At 40.8% G+C, this 26,294-nt stretch overlaps 1 protein-coding gene across 1 annotated transcript in view; it reads right to left on the bottom strand.

Moving 5' to 3' along the window:
• LMTK2 (lemur tyrosine kinase 2) overlaps positions 1–26,294 on the bottom strand; it is an 88,050-nt gene that overhangs the window by 31,490 nt on the left and 30,266 nt on the right. Inside the window, exons 4-7 of the mRNA XM_072836986.1 lie at positions 20,626–20,699; positions 16,504–16,622; positions 16,229–16,316; positions 3,468–3,601 (exon numbers count right to left, since the gene is read on the bottom strand). Of these exons, the coding sequence (XP_072693087.1) occupies positions 3,468–3,601; positions 16,229–16,316; positions 16,504–16,622; positions 20,626–20,699 (415 nt within the window). The remainder of the gene's footprint in view (positions 1–3,467; positions 3,602–16,228; positions 16,317–16,503; positions 16,623–20,625; positions 20,700–26,294) is intronic.

The raw sequence follows: 26,294 nt of genomic DNA, 5'->3' as shown, positions 1-26,294 counted from the left end.
ACTAATTCTAAATTAACTGACATTTTTGTGTTGTCTTCCCACAATAAAATAGAGTTTATCTTTCCATTTGTTCACATATTTTATGTCCTTCAGTAAAACTGCACAGCTTTCTTCACATAGTCCCATATCTTTCTCACATTATTTTTTCCCAAATAATTTATAAAACATTAAAATAAATACATTTTGTGGCACTGGTCAAAATGGAATGGAATTTTTTGCCCTCATTTCCAGGTATACTTTAGTATATCTATAAGCAAGCTACAATAAATTCTCTTATTAATTTTGTTTTTTAAAGAAACTAGCATCTTGCTTTTTCTCAATATACAGAATCATGTCATTAGTAACAAAGGGTGACTGTTTAGGGTAGCTTACTGGCTAAGAGTGTGAGCCCCAGAGACTACAGCTCTGGTTTTGAATTCCAGCTCTGCCCTATCACCAAGATCTTCCAAGTGAAGAGCATGAGGCTGGAGCAGGTGAAGCCCCATGTTTGAGACTCTCACTCTTTCAATTCACGTACGTGGTCAAATGCCTGGAGACTTTCAGTTTAAGCCAAATTCCACAGCCCGTGTAAGGAAAATCCTTGGATTTTCATGAGAGCAAGATGATGGAACAGCATCTTCTTTTCATTTAACACCACCATGTGCCAAATGCTACCTGTAACTTTGATATAAAATGATCAATCAGGGAGAGCTCCCCTTGACTTGGCAGACAGGGTGCTGCTGTCCAATTCATGAATCATTTAATAAAGCCAATTACATCTTAAAAAATACAATAATCTAAAGCATTAAAGCAAGCATATTTATTGCCATTTAAAAATTGTTTTCCTTAAAGACTAATCTTTAAAATTAAAAAATGTAAAAAAAATAAAAATAAAAATAAAATAAAATTAAAAAATGTTAGAAGGAGTTTCAAAAGACATAATCTGAAGATTTTACATGCACGCAAATTAATGAAATGCCCTAATGCACCAACTGAAAGACACCTGCTAGAGGTATGACACAAGCCAATTAGTAACCCGACTTTCTAATCCCTACCAATGTGAACACACACAGTACAATTTAAGAAAAAAATCATGTAAAACGGCACCTAACACTAGTGTTTATTTATCATGTTCCTGTAATACTGGAGAGCCACACTCTGAGAGCCGGAGAACCTGTATTTCTCAGCAGAAAGTTACTTTAATTTTAAAAGCAGGAAAATCCTAAAGAGGCTCTTTCATGAACAGGGGTCACCAGAGTACTCCTCAAGGCCATAGCCACACAGGCCTACAGCTACTTGAGCCACCATGAGGCCCATACTGCCCACTGGAACCTCTGTGCACTTAGCTCATCTCAGTGACCTGTGGCATCTCACTGGAGCCAAGGAAGGCTGACAGGGGACAGGAAGTCCCAGGCTCTCAGCCAGAATGGGAGAATAGTGGGGAATACAGTACACTGGCAGCTTCTCCTGTTTACACAGCCTTCACGGATGTCACATGTAAACTTCAGAGATGCAGGCTAAGACTAGGCATACATCTCCTCTTAAATAAGCAAAAATAAAATTTAATTGGGGGTGCTTTACTAGATCAGTTTCCAAACACAGCCAACAGCTTCTAGTTGGACGTGTGGGCTATTCTATCTTCAATCAACATAGAAAGCCTGACTTCAAGTCAGCCAACAAATATTCTGAATTTCAACTTAAAAATATTCTGTACAGTCAAGAAAAAGCACAAAACTTAAAGCACAAATTTTGCCCCAAGTGGGAATTTTACGTAAAATATGGCTACTTAAGGGGAGAGGGATAAAGGGAGGGAGGGATAGTTGCCAATAGTTTAAAGAATATCCTTTACCTTGAGATTTTGTGCCTGGATAATATCCAAACCATGTGACTTAATTTATCATTTTTATTGTCCTAAAATTCACAAAATTCTAAATCAAGTAGAACTTTAACCTATAGAAACTCACAGGAAAAGAACATATACTCTGACATCTTTGCCAACTTTTAAAATGCAGTAGTAGGAATATGCTTGAGCTTTAAATGCAATTTCTAGCTGTGTCCGAGACCTTCACGTTGCTACATCTGACATGACATTCTCTCTAAACGTCCCAGCCTCCAAGATCTAAAAATTCCTAAACCACCTTTCAGTGAATAATCTGCCATGTCTCACAAAAGAGTAACAGTACAAATTTGCTGGGTGTTAGCCTGTTATAAGACATTAAAAAATGAAATACAAGACTTCTCCATTATAAAACAAATAGATATTTATATTTTGAAGTTTCGTGTAAGGGATTTTGTCTTGCGCTTGAAGAAACCCGTAATCTCTGAGGTCTTTTATAAAGCCCTTTATCAGAATGACTTGCTCACTCTGCACGACAAAGATGATCTAGATATATGGGAAAATGTTAATAATTTTCTTTCTTCCCTACCCTGAAATAACGTTGAGAATTTGATAGGGTAACTTTTCCACGTCTGTTCTCACACGAGCTCGAGCACACGAACGCACGCACATGTACAGACACACACACCACTACAAATACAGGCAGGTGTTTTCTTACTTTAAAAAATGGCGTCACACTATAAATATATTCCTGTGCAGCCTACCTTTTAAAAAATAGAATACTTCAAAAATAAATTTAAAAATAAAAAATGGAATACATCATAGCCTTTAAAGTCAACACTCACAGGTGTTGCTTTTTGGGCCTTTGGACTGTTAAGAGTTAAATAATTTAATTAAAGTCAACTAACGAGAAGCTGGTTTCCCTGGAGATCTGAGAAATAATTTCAAACATATTTTAAACATAAATCAGAGCTCAGAAGGGAGGAGAATAAGCAGAAATCTACTTTTGGGTTCAGAGAATGCTCTCAGAAAGGATTCAAAGCCCTTTGTTGTTTTAATGACGAAAATTACATCAATGGTCTGAGCAAAACACAATGTGCTCTAAAGAGGTGCAGCTCTTCAAGTCGGACCGGAAAGGTTTCTGCACAAATGTGTTCCACACACAACCCCCGACCACCTACAGCCTGGCCCCGGGCAAGGCAGGGGAGGGGAAGCAGGCCCCTCGGAGTGTTGGCCAGGAACCACTGCTCTGACCCTCTAGAAAAAAATGACGCAAGCCTATCAGATCCTCTCTTCCTCACCCAGGAACCTGGCCATTAGAACCACAGCCTGAAGCTGACATAAAAGGGGCACAGAGAGACATCAGCAGGGAGACTGGAGCTGTCTGCTCTCAGCTCTGAGCAATGTCCAATTTTTTACATTCTCTGAAAATCTGGAAATGGCTTCTAGACCTCAGGCCGTATGAAGACATTCTGTTCACTGGTACTGGTTTAACCAAAGCCCAATTCCACCCTCATTTTGACACTGGGATGCACAGGACAGTTTCTACTTAAGACACTCTCCAAAGTACTTTGTGGAACCTTGACACCAATGGCGCCACCTCCTGGGGCACAAACTCTGTGGTGAACAGGGTGCCGAGGATGGACCTTACCTGTGCAGGAAGTGAAGCTTGTGCATGGCCGCCAGGCCTGCTGCAATCTCACAGGCCATCCGCTGCAGCAGCATGGTCTGCGAATCCCCCCTCATGTGCTCTTGCTCGTTGCGCAGGTAAGCTTTCAGGTCACCCTGTAAAAAGTAGTCCAGGTCAGCTTCCAGAGGGGATGAGGTAAACAAACTAGCATCTAAACAGGCGCCTTAGCTAATGTTAACTACTAAGGTTATTTGTTAGAAATCACTTGGATTTGACCTTAATAAAGAATCTAATTTGAAGAAGTTCCAAATTATAAAAAGTAACTCCAGAGACTTTAAAAGTATAGGAAACACTATTATCTTTTAGGATCACTCTAGCTAAACATTAGTTTATCTTCAAACAAACTAAATATTAGTTTATATGAACCCATGTAAGACAAAACAGTCAAAATAAGATAACTTGTCAATGATACACAACATAAACGTGCAGAGGTATAGAAGTTTCCAGGTAACTGAGATGATACAGTGCCATCTGCACTGCTTTTAAGGCTAGGAGACACATGGTTGAAGAACATGCATCATGATGGTTATCACCAAAGCACTTGTGAGCAACAGAGAGGGAGTGAAGCACTTCCAACAGAATGAAAGAAAACTGGGTGGGAGAGAAGGGAAAAAGCACTCTGAGTGCTGGCCAAGCATCCGCAACTTCCCTAGGCCCTGTGTTGCCAACACCACCCTGAGAAAGAACATTCCAGCCCCTCCAGAAAATTTCATAGACTTAATATACCTATTCAGAGGGCACCATGGGCAGTAAAACAAACCCACACCCGGACCCCTGAAACATGCTGACATGCCGGGCTTTCCGGGCTCTCCTGCCAGACTTCCCTGTGCCACTCTGCTTTTCTTCTGGGACTTTAATTTAGGACTATATGTTTTGGCGGAATACACATCTGAGAAAATAGAATCTTCCACATTCTCCTTATCACATGAGTAAATATTTATCAATCTGACTTAATTCCAAACTAAAGCTTTTTTCTAAATGGTTAATAAAGTTTAGAAAGCAAGCCAATACCTTTCAATATGTGTTATACCTGAGTCAGAGAGACTCCTGAGGGAGGAAACAAACTAAGGAACAGAATGCATTTCTTACAACTGTTAGGGGAGACAGCAAACTTACCAAATTCTTCCCAGAGTAAAACCTTAAAACACAAATACTCTGTTACAAACATTTGCCTACATTTAATGCTAAGCACATTACAATGTAAATTCTAGGTCCATTCCAGGAATCTTTCATTCCCAGTTTCAAGGATTTTTATATGAACGATAATGATGAGATTAATAATCACTACCACTAGAACTTTTGAGCAGTGTGCCAAGCACTGTGCTAGGAGCTCCTATATTTATTGCCTCAAATAATCCTTGCAATTTGAAACATTTCCTGGATGTGGAAATGAGGCTCAGGGGGGAGGCGAAGAAATGTGTACACGGCCACAGCCAATAAATGGAGGGTACACTCCTACTTTTCAATGTTACCAACCTGTCAAGAAGATCAATTTATTTTATAAGAATGAATATAAAATAACTTAATGTCAACCCCATGGGTTTGTCAGATTCTCCCAAACTTAATGGAACTTCGAGTGTGTATGTGTGAAGTTTTCTGCCCTCAGGACCGGTATCTCTGAGGGTTTTTTTTTTTTTTTTTACTTTTTTTTTCTTTATTTAAAAGATTTTATTTATCTATTCGTGAGAGAGAGAGAGAGAGAGAGAGAGGAAGAAACATATTCAGAGGGAGAAGCAGGCCCTCTGTGAGGAGCCCAATGGCAGAACTCGATTTCAGGACCCTAGGATTACAACTCGAGCCAAAAGCAGCCGCTCAATCACTGAGCCACCCAGGCATCCCTGTTTCTCCAAGTTATTTCCTCCCAGACTTGATGCTGGAATTGTAAGCCGCTCCAGAGGAGAAACAGACCCTTACTCGACTTTTAAAAATACATCCTCCAGGGAGCCTGGGTGGCTGTCAGTTAAGCATCTGCCTTCAGCTCAGGTCATGATCTCAGGGTCCTGGGATCAAGCCCCACATCAGGCTACCCTGCTTAGTGGGGAGCCTTCTTTCCCTCTTCCCCTCCCTCTGCTTGTGCTCTGTCAAATAAATAAATAAAAATCTTTTAAAAGTAAAAATAAAAAATAGAAATACTACATGGCTCTTCCCACCCCTACCCCACCCTCCTCCAGGCTAGCTTCTATCCAGTGGTGGAAGTTGTGGGAATAAAGAAAAAGGAATACAGATGATTCTCATGATAATTAAATTAACCCAGACAAGCACCAGCAAAAAGCTCCAGCCCTACAGGCTAATGGGATTTTTATAAGGTGGCCCATGCGGAAACTAAATATGAAAATAGATAGTTTAAGTTTATTTACATTACCAATGAAATGACAACCTAAATCCATTTGTCTAACCTCTCTCATGCAATATCCATCTAAGGAAAAAATTACCCTCACACAAAAGTAGTATTATGCTGCGCCATGTCTGGCCAATTCTCAAAACAAACAGTAGGTGCTGGCAAACAGTGAAGACTTCACAAGTGACTTTGGCCATGGAGGCAGAATGGCAGAATGGGTGTAGTTATTTTTCAAGGTTATCTAAAGTACATTTTACCCTTGAACAATGTGGGGAGGTTAGGGGCACTGACCCCCAAGTGGTCAGAAATCCACATATAACTTTAGACACTGCAAAAACTTAACAGGTAACAGCCTGTTATTGACCAGAAGTCTTACTGATAACACGAAGTTACTTAGCAGGTATTTTGTATGTCACATATATACTAGAGTCTTATAATAAACTAAGCCAGAAAAATGAAACTGTTTAAAAAAATCATAAGGAAGAGAAAAAGCACTTATGGCATCTAAGTGGACCTGCGTAGTTCAAACCCATGTTGTTCAAGAAGCAACTGTATACTCATTACCACACACTGTGTTAAGAGGTCTCCACAATATTTCTTATTTCTTATTGTCTCCACAATAATTCACTCACCAAATTTCACCAGAATGTAAAATATAACAAGCAGAAGGGGATTTTTGCTTTAGAATGTTAATGCTTCTAATGTTTCTGGCTTGGCAAAACTAAAAGCCTCTCCCCATCCCCCATGACAGATAAAGTTAGCAGTTAGCACAACCCAGGTGACACACCTCTAACCAGGGAGGAGCTAACATCAATGACTAAGGAGGAACCTGTTCAGTTTCTCCAGGAAGGGACTTGTGGTTTGTGCAGGACCCAGAGTTAGTTCTATGGTCTAGAAAGGCCCTCAGGGACGCCTGGGTGGCTCAGTGGTTAAGCGTCTGCCTTTGGCTCAGGTCATGATCCTGGGGTCCTGGGATCAAGTCCTGTGTCTGGCTCCCTGTGGGGAGCCTGCTTCTCCCTCTGCCTGTGTCTCTGCCACTCTGTGTCTCTCATGAATAAATAAATAAAATCTTAGAAAGAAAGACCCTCAGAGCTCTCCTAGTACCACCATTTAAATCTTTTTCTAAGATTTTATTTATTTGAGAGAGAGAGAAAGAGTATGAGCAGGAAGGGCAGAGGGAGGCAAAGAAAGAGAATCTCAAGCAGACTCCACACTGAGCGCAGAGTCCCATGTGGAGCTCGGGGGCTTGATCTCATGACCTGAGATCATGACCCGAGCCGAAATCAAGTCAGACGCCTAACTGACTGACCCACCCAGGTGCCACACCGTTAAAAAAGAAACGGTACCACCGTTAAAAAAAAAAAATCAGCATAAAAGCTTTAATTACAGTAAAAATGTTTATATTAAATACTAAAAAATTGATTCATTTTATCCAAAACTGACAAAACTATATTGATATATCTGGTTTATTTTATTTATGTTTCAGTGGTACTTAATGAGCATACCAGGATTATTACTTTGGTCCCTTACTTAAAGGAAAAACCATGAAGAATGGCAATGTATTCTGAATTAAAATATACTTTAAGTCTTAAAAATTTCTCAGATCCTCCCCAAAACCACCAAAAAAAAAAAAAAAACTTAAAAAAAATGTATGACACTAGGTGGCAGCAAAGTGCTGCATCAAGAACCCGGACTGGCCCCAGGCAAGAGTCACCCACAGCCCCCCCACAGGGACCCTTACAAATGTCCTCCTGAATTCCAAGCCAAACTGCCATGAGGGCGCTATCCAACTTTCTGAAGGGCCATGAGAACAATAAATTAATCTCCTCATAACATAAAAACTCAACTCAGTTATTGAAGAATTCAATAACTGGAAAATCACAGTCATATGTTTAATAGGAGGACTTGGGAAAATTTATGGTTACTAAACAAAGATTTCAATGAAAGGATGCAGGCACATCCTCAGGCCCTGCCAATGAACAAAAACGTTCACGTCTAGCTGGACACCCTGAGCACCACCACTCTGGTCACCCCCCACCCACCCCAGGCCGCTTCCTCAGCACCCAAACCCCACCTGCCAATGTCCACATCCTCACACATCATCTTCTGCTGTTAGGGATTATTCACCCCTGTGCCCAAACACCCCTCAGGTCAATCCAACCAACCACCAAACAAGCCTCCCTCTGCCACCACACGCCTCTCACACTACCATCCCATTTCCCTCTTCTTTTCACAGACAACTCAAAAGCCTGCTCTGTTCTGCTGGTTCACCTCCTGTGCTCCCACTCTCTCAAGGCTACTCCCCCCTACCCCACCCCCACTCCCACCACGTCTCCCACCACATCTACCCAGCATAGCCAAGGTGGAGCCATCCTTCCCTCTCTACCTGTTTTCTGGTCTCCTCCTATCTCACTGGCATGCCTTTCCCAGGCCCCAGGGCTGGATCCTCCTCCTCTTACTGATCTCTAAGTACTGGCACAGTCCAGAGCTCCATCCTGTCACTCATCACTGCAGACGCTCATTCCCATAGCTTTAAAAATCATCCTTAACACATTTTACAGGCTCAAAGTCCTTTGTCCCGAGTCCCAGACTCATCCTCCCAACCAGTAACTTGATGTCTTCTCCTAGATGCCCTGAGAGGCACCTCTAATCTAATAGGCCTGATGCAAAACTCAGACAACTTGCTCCATCTCAGAAAATGGCATCACCAGTGAATCAGATGGAAACCAAAGACCTCATTCTTGGATTCGCTGTCTCTAGACTCCCACATCCAACCCATCACCAAGTCCTGATCTATTTTCACCAAGAGCCAGGGCCTCAGTGCCCAGGGCAACAGCCAGACATGAGAAGGGAGAGGCCACCACCAGCAGGGCCCAGGGATACCTTCTCAACCCAGGTGCCCATGCCCTCACTGTCAAGTCTGATTGTGGTGTATTGTCCTGTGGTACTAGCATTCCCTCTGCTGCCCCTAGATTAGGGACACTGTCCACATGTTCCACTGCAGCCCCATGTCCTCTTCTACATGAGCTCTGTGGGGACAAGGACATGTCATTCATCTTCGTATGCCCAGCACCTAGAAGGTTCCCTGGTACATGAGCTTACTTAAGTAATAATAACTCTCTCTCTCTCTGTCTCTCATAAATAAATAAATTTAAAAATCTTAAAAAAAAATAAATCAGGCTCTTCACTGGTGGAAAAGCCACCTGGTTTAAAAACACAAAGAATAAAATTAAGCCATCAATTAAAATCCCCATTTTGCCACTGGTAATTATGCAACCTCAGGCAAGCTGATTAACCAGACAAAGAAGAATAGAAAGAATAGTGCTGAAGCCTGGCAGACGTGGGTTTGACTCTTCAATGAGTACCTTCATCTTTCTCAGCCTCAATTTTCCAATCTGTAAAATGAGACCACTGCCACCCATCTCACAGGACTCTTAGGACCCACAAAGGGAGTAATGGACATTCCCCATGCCTAGCACAAAGCCTGGCACAGACAAGCTAGAGCCTTCCTTTCCTTAGGCCTCTTGGTGAGCCCACGATTCTAAGTGTCACTGACTCCTGATGAGATACCGAATAAAGAAAACCCCATAGAGGAATATACTGAGAATATACTGAGAATCCCAAATGGACTTCTTTCCTATTCTCATGTAGCCACTGCTAATTCCTCTCAGAAACTTACTCCCTGCTTTATCAGCTGACTACCATAAAGGAAACGTGTACCTGACGTCAAGAATACTCCCTTACGAAGAAAATTGCTTTGGGGTCAACTGATGACTCTTCAGAAAGATTAAGACGGAGCAACATGTCTGTCACTCAGCCTGCAGTCTGGGCTCCCGAGTGGTCTGTCTCTGCTTTTCACCCTTCCACCTGATCTTTTCCAGCAGACATTAACCTGCTCCTAGTACCACAGCACTCTGCATCCCCCATCACCCTCTGCGCCCCTGCAGGGCACTGTAGGCTTCTCTGCCTGGCTCGGGAGGTTCCTGCTAACACAGGTCTATCCAACCACTCCTGCACATTCCAAGCAAACACCTTCTCCAGAGCGAAGCCTTCTCCAATGATCCTAGTTAGAACTGCTGTATTTTCTTTTTTTTTTTTTTTTTTAAAGTAAGCTCTATGCCCAATGTGGGGCTTGAACTCATGACCCTGAGATCAGGAGTCACAAGCTCTAGTGACTGAGCCACCAGGTGCACAGAACTGCTTATACCTCTATACACTTTATTCAAAACTTTACTAAATCATTAATTACGATCAATTAATATATAATGAACTAGAAATAAGTAAAAATAACTATCATGTCCTAAGCACTTACTATGTACTCCAAAATTTACATTTATCATTTATTAATCCTCGGTGTTGTCTACCAGGTAGGTGGTATTATGCCCATTTGACAGATGTCTAAACTAAGGCTTAAAGAGGTGAGGTAACTTTCCAAAGTGATACATAAGTGGCAGAATGAACATCCGAAGACAGGCCAGCCTGGCTTTACAGGCAGGAAACGCAGGGATCTGGGTGATTTGCCTGTGTTCCTGAGGGCACTGTGTAGGAGAGGGATGACTCACCTCAATACTCCCTGGGGCGCTATGCACAGCCCTTTGTACTTAATAGGTATCTGGTACACTTTTGTTGAATGAGTGATCCTTACCCCCAAAACAATCTCCTTGCCTGGATATTCATGTAAGGGCACTATGTACCTCCTATGGCAACGAGTTACAGACAACACCCTGCAGTAATCGCTCCTTCCATGAACATTGCATCAACAGCATTATAAATTGCTGGCTGCAGTCCAGCTACTGAACTCGCTCAGGAGAGTTTTCATTTTCTTTCATAAAAATTCTAAGATAAAGTGCTTTTCAACAACAGACTGGTAATTCCATCTCAAAAGAATTATTTAAGTGCAAAAATATTCTCTCCTTTCTATTTAAAAGATGTTATCATTGAGTATGATCACTGCTCAATGACGACTGAAAGGGCCAATGTTCATTCAATAGCTCTTGACCTACTAAGGACATGTGAAGATAGTGGCTCCTTTCACTGTGGCTGCAGCTGCTTATTACCGAGCCTGAGCTATTACCCTCTGTCCTCTGGACCCTTGCCAGTAGGCGGTTTTGCCTTGGATGACGCCCCTCTGCTCAGGATGGCCTATTTCTGGGAGGGTTGTGGGGCATCCAGGCTGGGAGCAGGGCTCTCTGTTGAAGCAAGGCTTTGGTATGTTAGGGGATGTCCCTGCAGGTGGGTACCCTCTTGGGTTCAGTGGGATGACACTACCTGAGCCTTCCTGCCATGTAGCCACTGTATAAACTGAGCTCAGACAACTGGATTTTACAGTTGGTGACCCTGCTAAGCCCCTAGTGTGAGCCACTGCTGGGCCTGCTCCCTCTGAAGTTACTAGGGCCCAGTGGTGATAAGAACGAAACTGTCCAATGACATAAACGTGACTCCTCGCTGCTGGACAAGGCAGAGAGCTCCCTGGGTTAATAGCCTCTACTTGGCTGGGAAATCAGCCACTCCAAGCACTGACCACCAGATTTCCCAAGGGCATAGTAGCATCCTGCTGGTACAGATAACACCTGATACAGCACCTTAACTAAAAGCGGGTAATCATTGACTTGTGTGTGTGTGGTAGAAAATGTTTAACATAACGTTACTATCTTAACTATTTCTACAGGTTCAGTCAGGGGCACTAAGCACCTTCACTCTGTTGTGCAGCCATCCCCACCATTTGTCTCCAGAACTCTTCATCTCCTCAAACAGAGACTCTGTCCCCGTTACACACTCACTCCTCATCCCTCTCAGCCCAGTCCATGGCTCTCACCACCCCACTCTGTCTCTGAGTCTGACTACTTCAGATGCCTCATGGGTGGAATCATGTAGTATTTGTCTTTTTCTGGTTTGGCTTAGCTCACTGAGCATACTGCCTTCGAAGTTAATCCATGTTCAAGAAGGTGCCAGAAATTCCTCCTTTTCAAGGCTCAGTAATATTTCTTTGTATGGATAGACTCTATTTTGTATATTTATTTATTCATCCACTGACAGAACACTGAGTTGCTTCTACCTCTGGGCTCTTGTGAACTATGCTGTTATGAACATGGAAGTGCAAATACCTCTGAGGTGCTTTCAGCTGCTATGAACATGGAAGTGCAAATACCTCTGAGGTGCTTTCAGTGATTTTGGATACATGTACTTAGAAATGAAACTGCTGGGTCATACGGTAATTCTATTTTAATTTTTTGAGAAATAATTGTTTTTAATGTTTTACTGTTGATGAGTGTACCACTGGGCAGTGCACTTAAATTAAAAATAGCTATTAGCTCTGCACTGCTAGTGAAAGCTGCTGGTGGGGGTGAGGGCTCTTTCCATGCGTCTAGTCTTTAGGAGTGAACACTTCTGCCATTATGACTTAAGAGGTTCACATAAAATACGTTTCAAAAACATATTGGTTAATTCTGGAGGGCTGTACACATAATCTTCACCCTAAAATATGAAAGCCAGTCTTTAGGTAAATTAATATCCTCTGAATACTCAGTCTAATAAGTACTTGGAGAATATGCATTTAAATGTGAGATCTAAAAGTAGTGGGGAAAAATTTTTATAAAAAAGAATGTTACCAGGGCAGCTGGGTGGCTCAGTTGGTTAACCATCTGCCTTCAGCTCAGGTCATCATTCCAAGGTCCTGGGATCAAGCCCCACATCAGGCTCCCTGCTCAGTGAGGAGTCTGGTTGTCCCTCTTTCTCTGCTCCTCCCCCTGCTCTCTCTCTCTCAAATAAGTAACTAAAATCTTTTTAAAAAGGTAACAAAAACATGTATTTATTATATTTATATAAAAACAATGTATAATAACAAAGATAAAAAGAATACTCAGGGGACACCTGGGTGACTCAGCAGTTGGGTGTCTGCCTTTGGCTCAGAGTGTGATCCTGTGGTCCCAGGATCTTTGTAATGTTATAGTTTCTTTATAAAGTAGGTTAAATTCCTACTCCTGAAAAGAATATGCAGCTTTGTGAAAAAATAAATTAAAATAGTACTAAAACTAAATCCATTGACTCAATCATCCAGAAGAAAACATTAAGTTGAGCACCCAGAGGCTTTTCCCATTCAAGGAACAACAACAACAATGTCTAATAAAACTTCCAGAATGGACACAGAAGGTGAAGAATAGGAAATGCCAATGTGTATGAGATGGTTTTACAAACCACCGTGATTAACGCAGAAATGTGGCATTTCAAGTAGATACACTTCCTGCCAACTTCTGTTGTGTTCACTCATGGAGACGGTTGTGATTGTCATTTATAAGAAACATCAAGAGCTTAGGGACCCAGAAAAGCCAGCATAAAGTGTTGCAAAAAACTACAACTCTGACAGCAGACTTGTCTCATCACATACATATGCATCTTTACATTTTCTTCTCAAGCGCTGGCAGCACAGGAATCACCTATCACACTGGTCACCCACGGGCCAACTAAAAGCAGTTCTCATATTGTAATAACCAAGGATCATAAATATTACAACTTAGAATACTGAGATAATCAAAACAAAATTTACATGCAAAAAAATGATCAGAAACATCACCAAGAACTCCTTCCTCTTAGTTCTCATGCCTCCATTCAATAATTTATCAGGATGAATAACAATTATCACATGTCTGTTCCCTCTACAGAGGAGCTCCAGAGAGCAATGACCACACCTTCCCTCTATGTCCACTGAGTGCAGCCTGCTGTCTCTCCACAGCAGCTGTTCAACAAATAAGCACCCTTGATGAGACAAGAAAATGTGGGGATGGCCCAGGAAAGTAGGTTTAAAATTTTTTTTAATTTTTATTTATTTATGATAGTCACAGAGAGAGAGAGAGAGGCAGAGACACAGGCAGAGGGAGAAGCAGGCTCCATGCACTGGGAGCCTGACGTGGGATTCGATCCTGGGCCAAAGGCAGGCGCTAAACCACTGCGCCACCCAGGGATCCCGGAAAGTAGGTTTAATTCCAGTTTTCCTTACATGGAGAGAGAGCTCTCTGAGGTCCCAGCTTCCTTGGAGGAGGGTTAAAATATTAATTTTAGACTTAGTCAAATTACATATGCATGTTATAATTCCCAGTGTAATCATAAAAGAAACTAAGAACAGTCTCAAAAATCCAAACTAGTAGATGGGAAAAACTGAACTACACCCTGCCCCCCTCAAATCGAGAATCTAAAAGAAGGCCAGCAAAAAAGCAAGACAAAAAACTTCAAACAGGTAGGTAGGAAAAATAATACAAAATAGGTACATAAAATTCCAAATATCTCATAGATACAACACACATAAATGGACTACATGTTCCATGTTAAGTGATCAAGACTGACAAATTAACAAAATTTTAACTTTAAGCTATTTACAGGTGATGTAAACTAGAGAAAAGGACTGACAGAGATAACCAGGCAGATTCTAACCAAAAGAAAACTGGGATAACTATATTAATACAGTTAACAGGCTTAATCCTTAGTAATGCTTCTAGTCTTAAAAAGAGCCCCTTCATAATTACAAAAGGTTAAAATCACATGACGTTATATATCAATTCTAAATTTGTATCCTTGGCACAACATTCAAAGCAAATACAATTATAATTATAAGGAAAACCTGTAATCAGCAGATTTTTTTTAATCAGCAGATCTTAATATGCCTCTCAAAAACTGAGAGAAAACAGACTCAGACTCCTCTATCAATTTCCCGCTCCCTCTGCCCTCTATCAACAATCCCCAGATCAGAAGGATACAGGAGATTTGAACCTCATAAACCTGACCCAAAGAGAGCCATACAGATACACCTATGCAGAATACCAGAAAATACATCACCCCCAGCACCTACAGATAATAAAAAATACACTGACCCAGGGTGAAGAGGAATCCAGCAGCTGGGAGAGAGGTGATGCAGGAGGGGAGTGAGAATCACTCTTTAGTCACTGAGATCTGGAGGTTACTCTGATATAATCTAATGAAAGCTAATATACCAAGCTTATTAATTTTTCTTTTCTTTTTTTTTAAAGATTTTATTTATTTATTCATGAGAGACACAGAGAGAGAGAGAAGCAGAGACACAGGAAGAGGGAGAAGCAGGCTCCATGCAGGGATCCTGATGCGGGACGCAACCCCGGGACTCCAGGACCATGCCCTGGGCCGAAGGCAGGCGCTAAACCACTAAGCCACCCAGGGATCCCCCAAGCTTATTAATTTTTCTTTGGAATTAGCTATCTCTGCCAATAACAGTAATATTCAAATCACATTTAGGAATTAAAACAAAAATCCACAATGGTTACTGCTCTCTTTCAATTTTATCAGCTGAAAATATTGTCTGCACTAACTAGGGATTTATCCTGTTGTACTCCTACTCTTCTATGCACGATCTTAATGTTAGAATGCTCTGAAAACTGAGATGATGCAAAGAAATCGGTTAAAACCTTGCTTTTAAAAACAGATGCTTACAGGAAATTTTCACATAAAAGTTATTATTAATAAAAACAATTTTCCAAACTATAAATCTCAGTAAGTAGTACTATCATGCTAAGAAATGAGGCTATTAAAAAAAAAAAAAAAAAAAAAGAAAAGAAATGAGGCTATTAATTTTAGGCTAAAAAATCATCTAATTATTTAAAAATATAAATGGCACATACATTCACTACTTTAAAAAACTGACAGGTTGGGCGCCTGGGTGGCTCAGTTGGTTAAGCATCTGCCTTTGGCTCAGGTCATGACTTCAGGGTCCTGGAATCGAATCCTGCATCAGCTCCCTGCTCAGTGGGGAGTCTGCCTCTCCCACTCCCTCTGCCCTATCCCCCACCCTACTCTGCTTGCTCACTCTCTCTCATGCTCTCCCTCTCTCAAATAAATAAAATTTTTTTAAAATAAAAAAATTAAAAACTGACAGGTCATAGGTACTACTCTATAAGATCACCTTAATGAGAAAAGTGTTTTGAACTGTCTAGCTGAAGTTAAGACCTCAAGCTCTCAGGACGGGTGATCCTAATCCAAGCTCTGGCTCTGCTATATACTTGATAAACAACATTTTCTTCATCTCTGTGAGCCCTACTTTAATCTCTCTCTCTCTCACACACACACACACACACACATATATATACACACATATGTGTATGTCCACATACACATAATGTGGACAAATATGATTAAATATCCACATTAACAAATGCAAAGAGCCGAGCAAGGAATGGAGTATAAGACAACACTTACATAAGCATCAGTACACAGTATTTTCAAAGGTAATGACTTAGCACATCATAGTCTTAAAAATAGGGGACAGAAGTGAAAACAGTCCCTCATCCAGCATTTCTGTGTCAAAAACACTTGGGTATATATAACCTTTTGAATGCATGACCTTGAATTTCCACTGAAAACTTACCAAGTCACAGAACTCAAACACCAGAAGATAGGGAATTGCTTCTACACATTGTCCAACACACTGAAGAATATTTGGATGCTGAAGAATACTGGAGAAAAATAAAAGTCACAGTGTTGTTCATCAGGGAGCAGGCTAGTAGAACTGTTCACACAGTAATCCAAATGTTAACATTCATAACGATTTAAATATATGATAAATAGCAAAGTCATTTTAAATACATGATTTTCAACAGACTTCAGACTATGTTTACAGAACACATAGTAGCGTTTACTTACTAGTAAGGTTCTCCATTTTTCAAAAAAGTATCTTGTTCCTTTGGGCTTGCACTTGCTTTTAACTCCTTCACTATGACTCTAGCTACGCTAGTGCCTGTATAAATCTCTCCAAGGAGGACCTAAAACCAAAGAACAGTTTTTCATTTCACTTCCATCAGACTGGTAAAGAAGTATGTCTCATTATCAGGAAATGGAGTACAGGAAAATAAATGAAGCAACAATCAGGCCTTCCACTATGAAAATATTACCTCAGAAAAAAACTAGAAAAATGAAACCATTTTCCTTCAGTTTTAAACTGTTCACTGGATGTTGATAGCTTTCATATAGGTGTCTGTATTTCTTTTCTATTTATTATAAAATCATACCATATTTTCACAGATATTACCATTGACATCACAGAAGAGTAATTTGTAAGTTCAAACATAACTCAAATGTTTCTCAAAACACTTCAACTGAGTTTTGTTATTTTTGTCTCCTTCAGATATGAGAAAGTAAACTGACACACAGGCAATGTACAAATATACTATCATTGCATTATAACTTTAAAAATCTATGGTATTCCAATTATTTCAGACCTTTATACTAAAACTTCATTCAAAACAGAAGGAAAAAAATAGGCCACTGAAATGAACAGAGTACAAAATGAATGAAAATAATGGGGTGCCTGGGTGGCTCAGTTAGTTGGGCAACTGATTCTTGATTTCGGCTCACGTCATGATCTCAGGGTTGTGGAATCGAGCCCTGAGTTGGGCTCCAAACTCAGCACAGAGTCTGCTTGGGATTCTCTTCCTTTCCCTCTGCCCCTCCCCGCTGCTCATGCTCTCTTCTCCTTGCTTTCTCAAGTAAAATCTTAAAAAAAAAAAATTTTTTTAAAAGAATGATCAAAACTAAAAGCCTGCTTTTTAAAAGTTTTTAATATTTTTATCAAGTAAATTAATTTTAGCGCCCTGGATATAGTAAGACCTTGAACAGAAAATAGTTGATTAAGAGTGTAAAGGAAAAAAAAAAAAAAAAAAAGAATGTAAAGGCAGAAAAATAACAGAATAAGGAATTCTGATAATTAACAAAGTCATATTCTGGATTCAAATAACCAGCTTGTACAGCTATCATAAGCCTAGTACTCATAAGATAGCAATTCCAAAAAAGGTTAGAATAATCTCACTGCCACTGCCATCATTGTTGGTCTTCAATGTCTGTAAGGACAATTCATTCAACACCTTGACCTCTCAGGTTTTTACTTCACTTCCAACAATCTTTTCTCTGACCCTATCTTGGAAAATCTCCTGTGGGTCTAGACCTAGTTAATAACTGGATTATGGTCCCAAACCTTGAACTTTGATTTCTCCTTCTCTACCTGTCCTTTAATTTCCAGCTCACTCACTTAAACAGTCTAATCCCACAAGGGCACAACTTGTCCTCCAGATCCATTCATGATACCCTCCTTCCACCATCCCGCCCCTACCACAGGGCTGGCCCCTCTCCCCTCCCTGGCAGCTTAGACCCTACAATCCTTTACTATCACCATCCCCTTTGCCCCTCTCACAGAGCCCTATGGGCTTAGCCAAACCCCAGCACTGCTTAAATTCAACTACCTGCCTATGGCAACACCAAAAGTAGACAAAACACAACCGCAATGACTAGTCTCATTTCAAATTCATGAGGGTCTTCAGCATTCCCAACCCCCTGCTATGTTCCCTAGTTGGTAGAGTTCCCAGAGGACTCTCTCACATGTTCTTCTCCTATTCAAACTCCCAACCCATCTTTTTACTCCTCCCTTTCAACTGGCCTATTCATTGAATAATTCCTCCTTTTAACACCAAATCCACCTATACCTGTATCTATACACACTGTTTTTATTCCCTTTCTAAGAGAACTCCTACAGTACTCCCCTTTCCTCTCTCCTGCATTATCAGCTTCTCCACTCTAATATAAAGAGGCTAAAATAGTTGCACATCCTATAAAAAGCAAGGCAAAGCAAAAAGAAAAATCTTTCCTTGGCTGTTAGGTGTTCCCAAACAGCTCGTATTCCGTTTCTCTGCTTCCTTTTAGAGTAAGACTCAGCAAGGTTTGTAAATGTGCCATCTCTGCTTTCTCCCTTGTGCCCACTGCATGTGAGCACATGACCCCTCTACAGCCTCTTAGGACAATACTGTGGCCCTCATGTGCTATACCCTACCTCTCCCAGTCTTTACTTAGTTTGCATTTACTACCATTCCTCTTCTTGGCACTCCTCCTTTGCCAACTCTCAGAATACCCTGCTCTCCTGCACCCTCTTCCTCCTCAGTGGCTGATCACCCCAGCTTCTGTCATTGACCTGCGCTGATTTCTCCTTGCCGCAGATCCTCAGGGCTCTGTCCATGTGCACCCCTCCCCACCCCCATTCTTCACGTGCACAATCTTGGTGATTCCATCTAGGCTCACATCCCTAAATACCAGCTAGAGATGGAGCTCGCCCAGACATGTACCTCTGGCCTGGGACCTCTCTTGAGCTCTAGGTGTATACTTCCAACTGTTTACTTGGAACCTCCATCTGGATGCCTAAGAGCCATCCCACCTAACTTATCCAAAAGAGAACTCCTGACTTCTTCCTCCATGCCTGCTTCTCCTTAATCTTTGCCATTTCACTTGCTAGCAATTCATTCTTTCCACTGATCAGGCCATAAGCAGCCATCCTTGACTCCCTCCTCCAGACTCCACTGATCCATCCCTAGTCCTGCAGGCTCTTATTTGAAAATCCATGTTGCTCACACCACTTCTCACTGCTCCATGCTATCATCTAGGCCCAATGTCCCTGGTTCCCCTTGGTCTTCCACAATATGACTGCCCAAGTGACCCTTTCAAAGGTAAGCCAGATTACAGTACTCCTCTCTCAGACACCAAAGTATTTTCCCAGCTCCCCCTGAGTAAAAGTCTCTAAATGCATCTCCCATCACCTGGCTCTCCCACACCTCTCTGAGCCCATCTTTTTTTTTTTTTTTTTTTTAATATTTTTTTTCAATTTTTATTTATTTATGATAGTCACAGAGAGAAAGAGAGGCAGAGACACAGGCTGAGGGAGAAGCAGGCTCCATGCACCGGGAGCCCAATGTGGGACTCGATCCCGGGTCTCCAGGATCGCGCCCTGGGCCAAAGGCAGGCGCCAAACCGCTGCGCCACCCAGGGATCCCTGAGCCCATCTTCTACTCCTGACTGTTTGCTGTCTGATCACCTGCCACCACACTTGCCAACACCCCGCTACAGCTAGAGATTTAAGCTTTGTTAGGGCAAGGGTCCTCTTTTGTTTGCTGCCACATTCCTAGCACTACACACAGGCCAGGACTTCACTTCACCTGCCTTCCTCCACATTGTACCTTGAGCACCAAAAACAAGGTATGATACACAAAAGGTTTTGCCAAATGGCTTAGAAGATTTGGTAACTAATAAAGGCTGGATAATGTCAAAGACACAGAACTGACAACTCTGAATGGAAAGACAAGAGGCATAAGATGGCTGATCGATCACCAAGCAAATACCTCTTCTTGTCTTGACCACCCTGCTTCTGATGCAATTGCCACTAAGTGAGGAACCTTTTACACAAATTCACTGCTAATTACATCAAGAAAATAGCTATGATAATAAGATTATTCCTTCGGAACACCTCAAAAGAGGTGTTCAGTAAAGTACTGCTACTATATATCCCTTGACAGGCTATGAGAAATAGAGAACAGTTCTTTGCCATGGTTTTCATTATAATAATACTGTGTATCTATGGTTCTAAAGTGGTTTAAGTATCATTAGGAAGACGGGGGAGAAGTGGAGAAAAATTAAAAAACAAATAATTTACCTTGAGGAGGATTTAGCTTCTAAAATTCCAGTCTTTCTTCCCTTCTTACTGTTCTATGCCAGCAATTAGAAAAGTATCTGACACATAAATAAAAGACCTTCTTGGAAAAATGCACACACTTAGAAACACTGAAGCTCACACTCCTGTGTGGTTCAGGGCGTAAGGAATACATTCAAGTAGTACCAGAGCAACTAAAGAAAATGTGAAATATCCTACAATACAACTCTTAATTAGCTTTAAATTCTAAACACTGTAACTGTGTTTAGAAGGGGGATAAAAAGTAAATGTGAACATTTTACCTTTCCAAACCAGCCATTTCCAATTTCCTGTATATAGTTTAGACTGTGGCGAGCAACTTGAGACTTCAAACCTTCTGTAGGGAAAGGAACAAAAAACAAAATATGGGCATTTAACCGGAATGAAATAAATATTAAATATATAAAGTATAAACAATGTAAACTTAAAGCTTGTGCTAATAAAAGTAAAATATATTCATTAAATATATATACCATCACTTTCAAACTAATACTGCTGAAATGGTTTTGGTTTTTAAAACTGACAATGTTTTTCTGAATGCATTTCTTACCCTGATACTTTGCACTGTCTTCTCATCTAACCACTCTACTATAACCACTAATCACCATTCCAATGGCTTTTACTTAGTCCTTAGTTTCCTGGTAGGGGTGAAAATCTTGTCAAAAACTGTGTCAGCCTTATCAGAACTGTGGAAGACAAAGGTTTACAGCAACCAATCAAACCAGGAGAAAGGCCACTGAAATAGGGTAGATCTTGTGTCTTTTATCATAGCTCCACCACCCCCCCGCAAGTCCCCAGTGCAGCAGCAGTCTTAACGATGACACACGTTCCAGTGTGCGTCTCGGTTCCAGACAGAGCACAGTGGACCTTAGAATTCCCAAGGAACTGTGTTCCCTTTTAATGCAAGTTTCCCTGAAGGACTGCCACAAGTGGCTTCCCTGGGTTTCACCAACTCAGAACTCTATCAGGATATCATATGCCTCAAAAACAGTGAAAGCCAAATGGACAAGATACTTCCATTTGGAACAAAAAATAAAAGTACAGAGGCAAAGAGTAGAAATGCTGAAAGCTTTACGGAAAAGCCGGGGAGTGAGATTTGGGAGGTGAACAGGAGCTCTGAAAAGCTATTGCAAAAGAGGAATCTTGAGAGCCACTTGCATGCTCAGGGAAGGACACACACTCACAAAAGCCTTGAGAAGAATGTAACTTTCGCCTCTAGCTAGGCTTCATGCCCAGCACAAGCAGGAGGTGAGGACTATGGCAGAGCTCTAAGGAGCCTGGGTGAGAAGTGTCCCAACACTGAGCTAATCTGCAAAGACCCACAGAATATTTCTTTTGTTTTTTTCTTCTCTTACGTACACCATATTATTCAGAATGTCCAATTTTCAACAAAAAAGTACAAAACATGAAACAAAGAAGAAAGTATGGCCCAGGGGTTTAGTGCCCCCTGCAGCCCGGGGCGTGATCCTGGAGACCCTGGATCAAGTCCCACGTCATGCTCTCTGCATGGAGCCTGCTTCTCCCTCTGCCTGTGTCTCTGCCTCTCATTCTCTCTCTCTGTCTCTATGAATAAATAAAATCTTAAAAAAAAAATAAATCCATTGCCTTAACCATGCTTAAAGAGCAAAAGGAAATCACAGACAAAGAACTGAAGGACACCAGAACGATGTCCTAATAAGTGGAGAAGATCAATAAAGAAATCCAAATTAGTAAAAGAAGCCAAATGCAAATTTGGAGCTGAGAAGTACAATAACTGAAACGAAAAAATTCACTAAAGGGGTTCAACCACAGAAGGAAACAGACAGAACCAGCAGTGACCTTGAAGAGAGTTCAAATACAATTATCCAGGCTGAGCAGAAGAAAAAGAATGAAAAAAAATCAATAGATAAAGGCTAAAGGACTTATAGGGACACCACCAAGGAGACCAACATACACATGAGAATCCCAGAAAAGGGGAGAAAAGGGGGGCAGAAAGAATATTTGAAGATACAATGGTAAAAAAAAGTCTCAATCTGATAAAAGGTATGAATCAATACATCCAAAAAGTTCAACAAAGTCCAAGTAACATAATTTCAAAGAAACCCATTGCTGAAACGCATTGTAACTGTCAAAAACTAAAGATGAATAATCTAGAAAATAGCAAAAGGGAACTGCTCATCACATACAAGAGATCTTTGATAAGATTAACAAATGATTTCTCACCAGAAACCAGAGGCCAAAAGAAGTGGGATGGCACATGTAAAGTGCTGAAGAACTGTCAACCAAGAGTTCTATACCTGGCAAAACTGTTTTCCAAGAATGAAGGAGAAATTAAGACACCTCCAGATAAACACAAGTTTAAGGAGATTGCTGTCATGATACCTACCCTACAATAAATGTTAAAGGAAGTCCTTCAGGCCAAAATAAAAGGACACTAAACAGCAACTGGAAGCCATACAAAGATGACAGGTAAACATAACTACATAGGTAAATATAAAAGCCAATTATTGTATTTTGGGGGGGTTTTTTTGTTTTTGTTTTTGTTTTTAAAGGTTTTATTTATAGGGACGCCTGGGTGGCTCAGCGGTTGGGCATCTGCCTTCAGCTTGGGGCATGATCCTGGAGTCCTGGGATCGAGTCCCACGTCGGGCTCCCTGCATAGAGCCTGCTTCTCCCTCTGCCTAGGTCTCTGCCTCTCTGTCTCTCATGAATAAATAAGATCTTAAAAAAAAGATTTTACTTATTTATTCATGAGACACAGAGAGAGAGAGAGAGAGAGAGGCAGAGACACAGGCAGAGGGAGAAGCAGGCTCCATGCAAGGAGCCTGATGTGGGACTCGATCCCAGGTCTCCAGGATTAGGCCCTGGGCTGAAGGCGGCGCTAAACTGCTAAGCCACCTGGGCTGCCCCAGCATTATTGTATTTTTGGTGTGTAGCTCCTCTTTTTATTTCCTACATGATTTAAAAGACAAACATATAAAATATTAGACGTCTATGTTAAGAAACATACAAGGTATGAAGATGTAATTTGTGATAACATAAAAGGATGGGACTGAATTGCAGAGTTTTTATATGGTACTGAAGCTAAGTTGGTATCAACTGAAACACAACTATTATAAATTTAAGATAATTGTGATCTGAAGGAAATATCTAAAAAATAAATAAAATGGAATAAGAATCAAAATGGTACACCAACAAATCCCAATGGCCTATTTTGCAGAAATGGAAAAACTGATCCTAAAATTCATATGGGGGGCAGCTCAGTCAGTTAGGCATCTGCCTTTGGCTCAGGTCTTGGTTCTGGGGTCTTGGGATTAAGCCCCGCCTGCTTGTGTTCTCTCTATCCAATGGATAGATAAAATCTTTTAAAAATTAATTAAAATAAAATTCATATGGAATTTCAAGGGACGTTGAATAGCCAAAACATTCTTGCAAAACAAAACAAAGTTGTAAGACTCATAAACTACTCAATCCCAAAACTTAAAACAAAGCTATAATAATCAAAACACTGTGATATTGGCATAAAGCTAGATATACAAATCAACTGAGTCTGAAATAAACATCAACAAATACGGTCAGCTGATTTTCAACAAGGTGCCAAGACAATTCAATAGAGGAAGAAAGGGTCTCTTCAAAAATTGTTGTTGGGGCAACTAGCTAACCACCTGTAAGAGAATGAACCTGGAAACTTACTCATATCATATATAAATATTAATGGGTTAAAGACCCAAATTTCAAAGTTAAAACTATAAAAGTCAAAGAGGACACCACTGGTGTAAATCTTCATGACCTTGAGTTCAAGAAAGGCTTCTTAAGTATGACACTAAAAGCACAAGCAGGGATCCCTGGGTGGCGCAGTGGTTTGGCGCCTGCCTTTGGCCCAGGGCGCAATCCGGGAGACCCGGGATCGAATCCCACATCGGGCTCCCGGTGCATGGAGCCTGCTTCTCCCTCTGCCTGTGTCTCTGTCTCTCTCTCTCTCTCTGTGTGTGTGACTATCATAAATAAATAAAAAATTAAAAAATAAATAAAAAAATAAAAGCACAAGCAACTAAAGAAAAAAATAAATTAGACTTCATCAAAATTTAAAACCGTGCATATGAAAGGACACCAACAAAAGAGTGAAAAGACAACCTACAGGATGGGAGAAAAACTTGCAAATCACATCATTATTATGAAGCTATTAAATCATTAAGACACTACGGTACTGCAACAAAGAATTAGCAAATTACTGAAATAGAATAGAAAGCCTACAACAGACCCATACACATATGGAACTAAAAAGCAGAGAGGAACTGAAGGACCAATCAATGACGAAAGCTCAGAAAAACACAGCAATGGGACAACTGGGTGGCTCAGCGGTTGAGTGTCTGTCTTTGGCTCAGGGCATGATCCTGGGTCCAGGGACTGAGTCCCGCATCGGGCTCCTTGCAAGGAGCCTGCTTCTCCTTCTGCCTATGTCTCTGCCTCTCTCTCTGTCTCTCATGAATAAATAAAATCTTTTTAAAACATTTTAAAGAAAAACACAGTAATCTACCAAAAAAGACTCATTCGTTCCTTAACAGCATGCTGAAAAATCAACTCAGAATGGGTTATGGATTTATTTATTTTCTTTTTAAAAAGATTTTATTTATTTATTCATGAGAGATACAGAGAGAGAGAGAGAGAGAGAGAGGCAGAGGGAGAAGCAGACTCCATGCAGGGAGCCTGACATGGGACTAGATCCCAGGCCTCCAGGATCACAATCTGGGCCGAAGGCAGCACTAAACCGCCAAGCCACCCGGGCAGCCCCTGGGTTATGGATTTAAAGTAATATGTCAAGGTGAAACCTTAAAACACTGTAGAGAAAAAAAGTAGTTAAGTATCATTTTGACCACGGAATAGGAAAGGATTTCTAAAGACATAAAAAGCTCTAACTCTAAAAATATTAATTTTAAAAAATTAAGAGAGAGAGAGAGAGAGAGAGACTGCAAAATTTCTAGCTTAAGAGGCTGTTAAATTTGGCTATATTAAAATCAGAAAACTTATCAAAAAATTCTTTTTTCATGTATATTTGACTAATTTTTTTAGTGCACATTTTGATTTCTTCATTTTCTGTTTCCATTTTTACTAGTTATTTTCTTAGTAGTTACCATGGAGATTACAGTTATCATCCTAAATTTATAAGAATCTAATTTGAACTGATACCAACTTAGCTTCAATAGTAATAGCATATAATATTTGACACCCAAATAGCAGGAACATAAATTAGCACAATTCCTTGTGGGGGGTAAGCTGGCAATATCCCCCCAGATTATAAAACACGTGTACTCTTTGACCACTTTTAAAAATTTATTATGGGATCCCTGGGTGGCGCAGAGGTTTGGCGCCTGCCTTTGGCCCAGGGTGCGATCCTGGAGACCCGGGATCGAATCCCACGTCGGGCTCCCGGTGCATGGAGCCTGCTTCTCCCTCTGCCTGTGTCTCTGCCTCTCTCTCTCTGTGTGTGACTATCATAAATAAATAAAAATTAAAATAAATAAATAAATAAAATAAATAAAAATTTATTATGCCAGCCCAACATCAGTGTGCAAACCAACATAGGCAGAAGATTATTTTTTTTAAGATTTTATTTATTTATTCATGAGAGACACACACAGAGAGAGAGAGAGAGAGGCAGAGACACAGGCAGAGGGAGAAAGAGAAGCAAAAGCAAATCTAGAAGAAACTTTTTCCACTTAATGTATCACAAAAACCATTCATCCTTTTACAGGACAACATAATGCTCCATTGTATGGGCTTACCATAATTTAACAAGATATGTCCTGTCAGATATTTCACTGACCCTGCAATAAATTCCTTTGTAGATATTTATTTGCATACTGACATAAATAAACTACTGAAAGTGGAACTGCTGGATCAAGGGTAAACACATTTTACGTTTGGATGCATACTGTCAGAATACCCTTGGGAA

This window comes from Canis lupus, chromosome 8 (assembly GCF_048164855.1).
Source record: "Canis lupus baileyi chromosome 8, mCanLup2.hap1, whole genome shotgun sequence".
NCBI lineage: Eukaryota > Metazoa > Chordata > Mammalia > Carnivora > Canidae > Canis > Canis lupus.
Note: the sequence above shows the minus strand (reverse complement) of the source record. Positions and strands in the feature narration are given on the sequence as shown.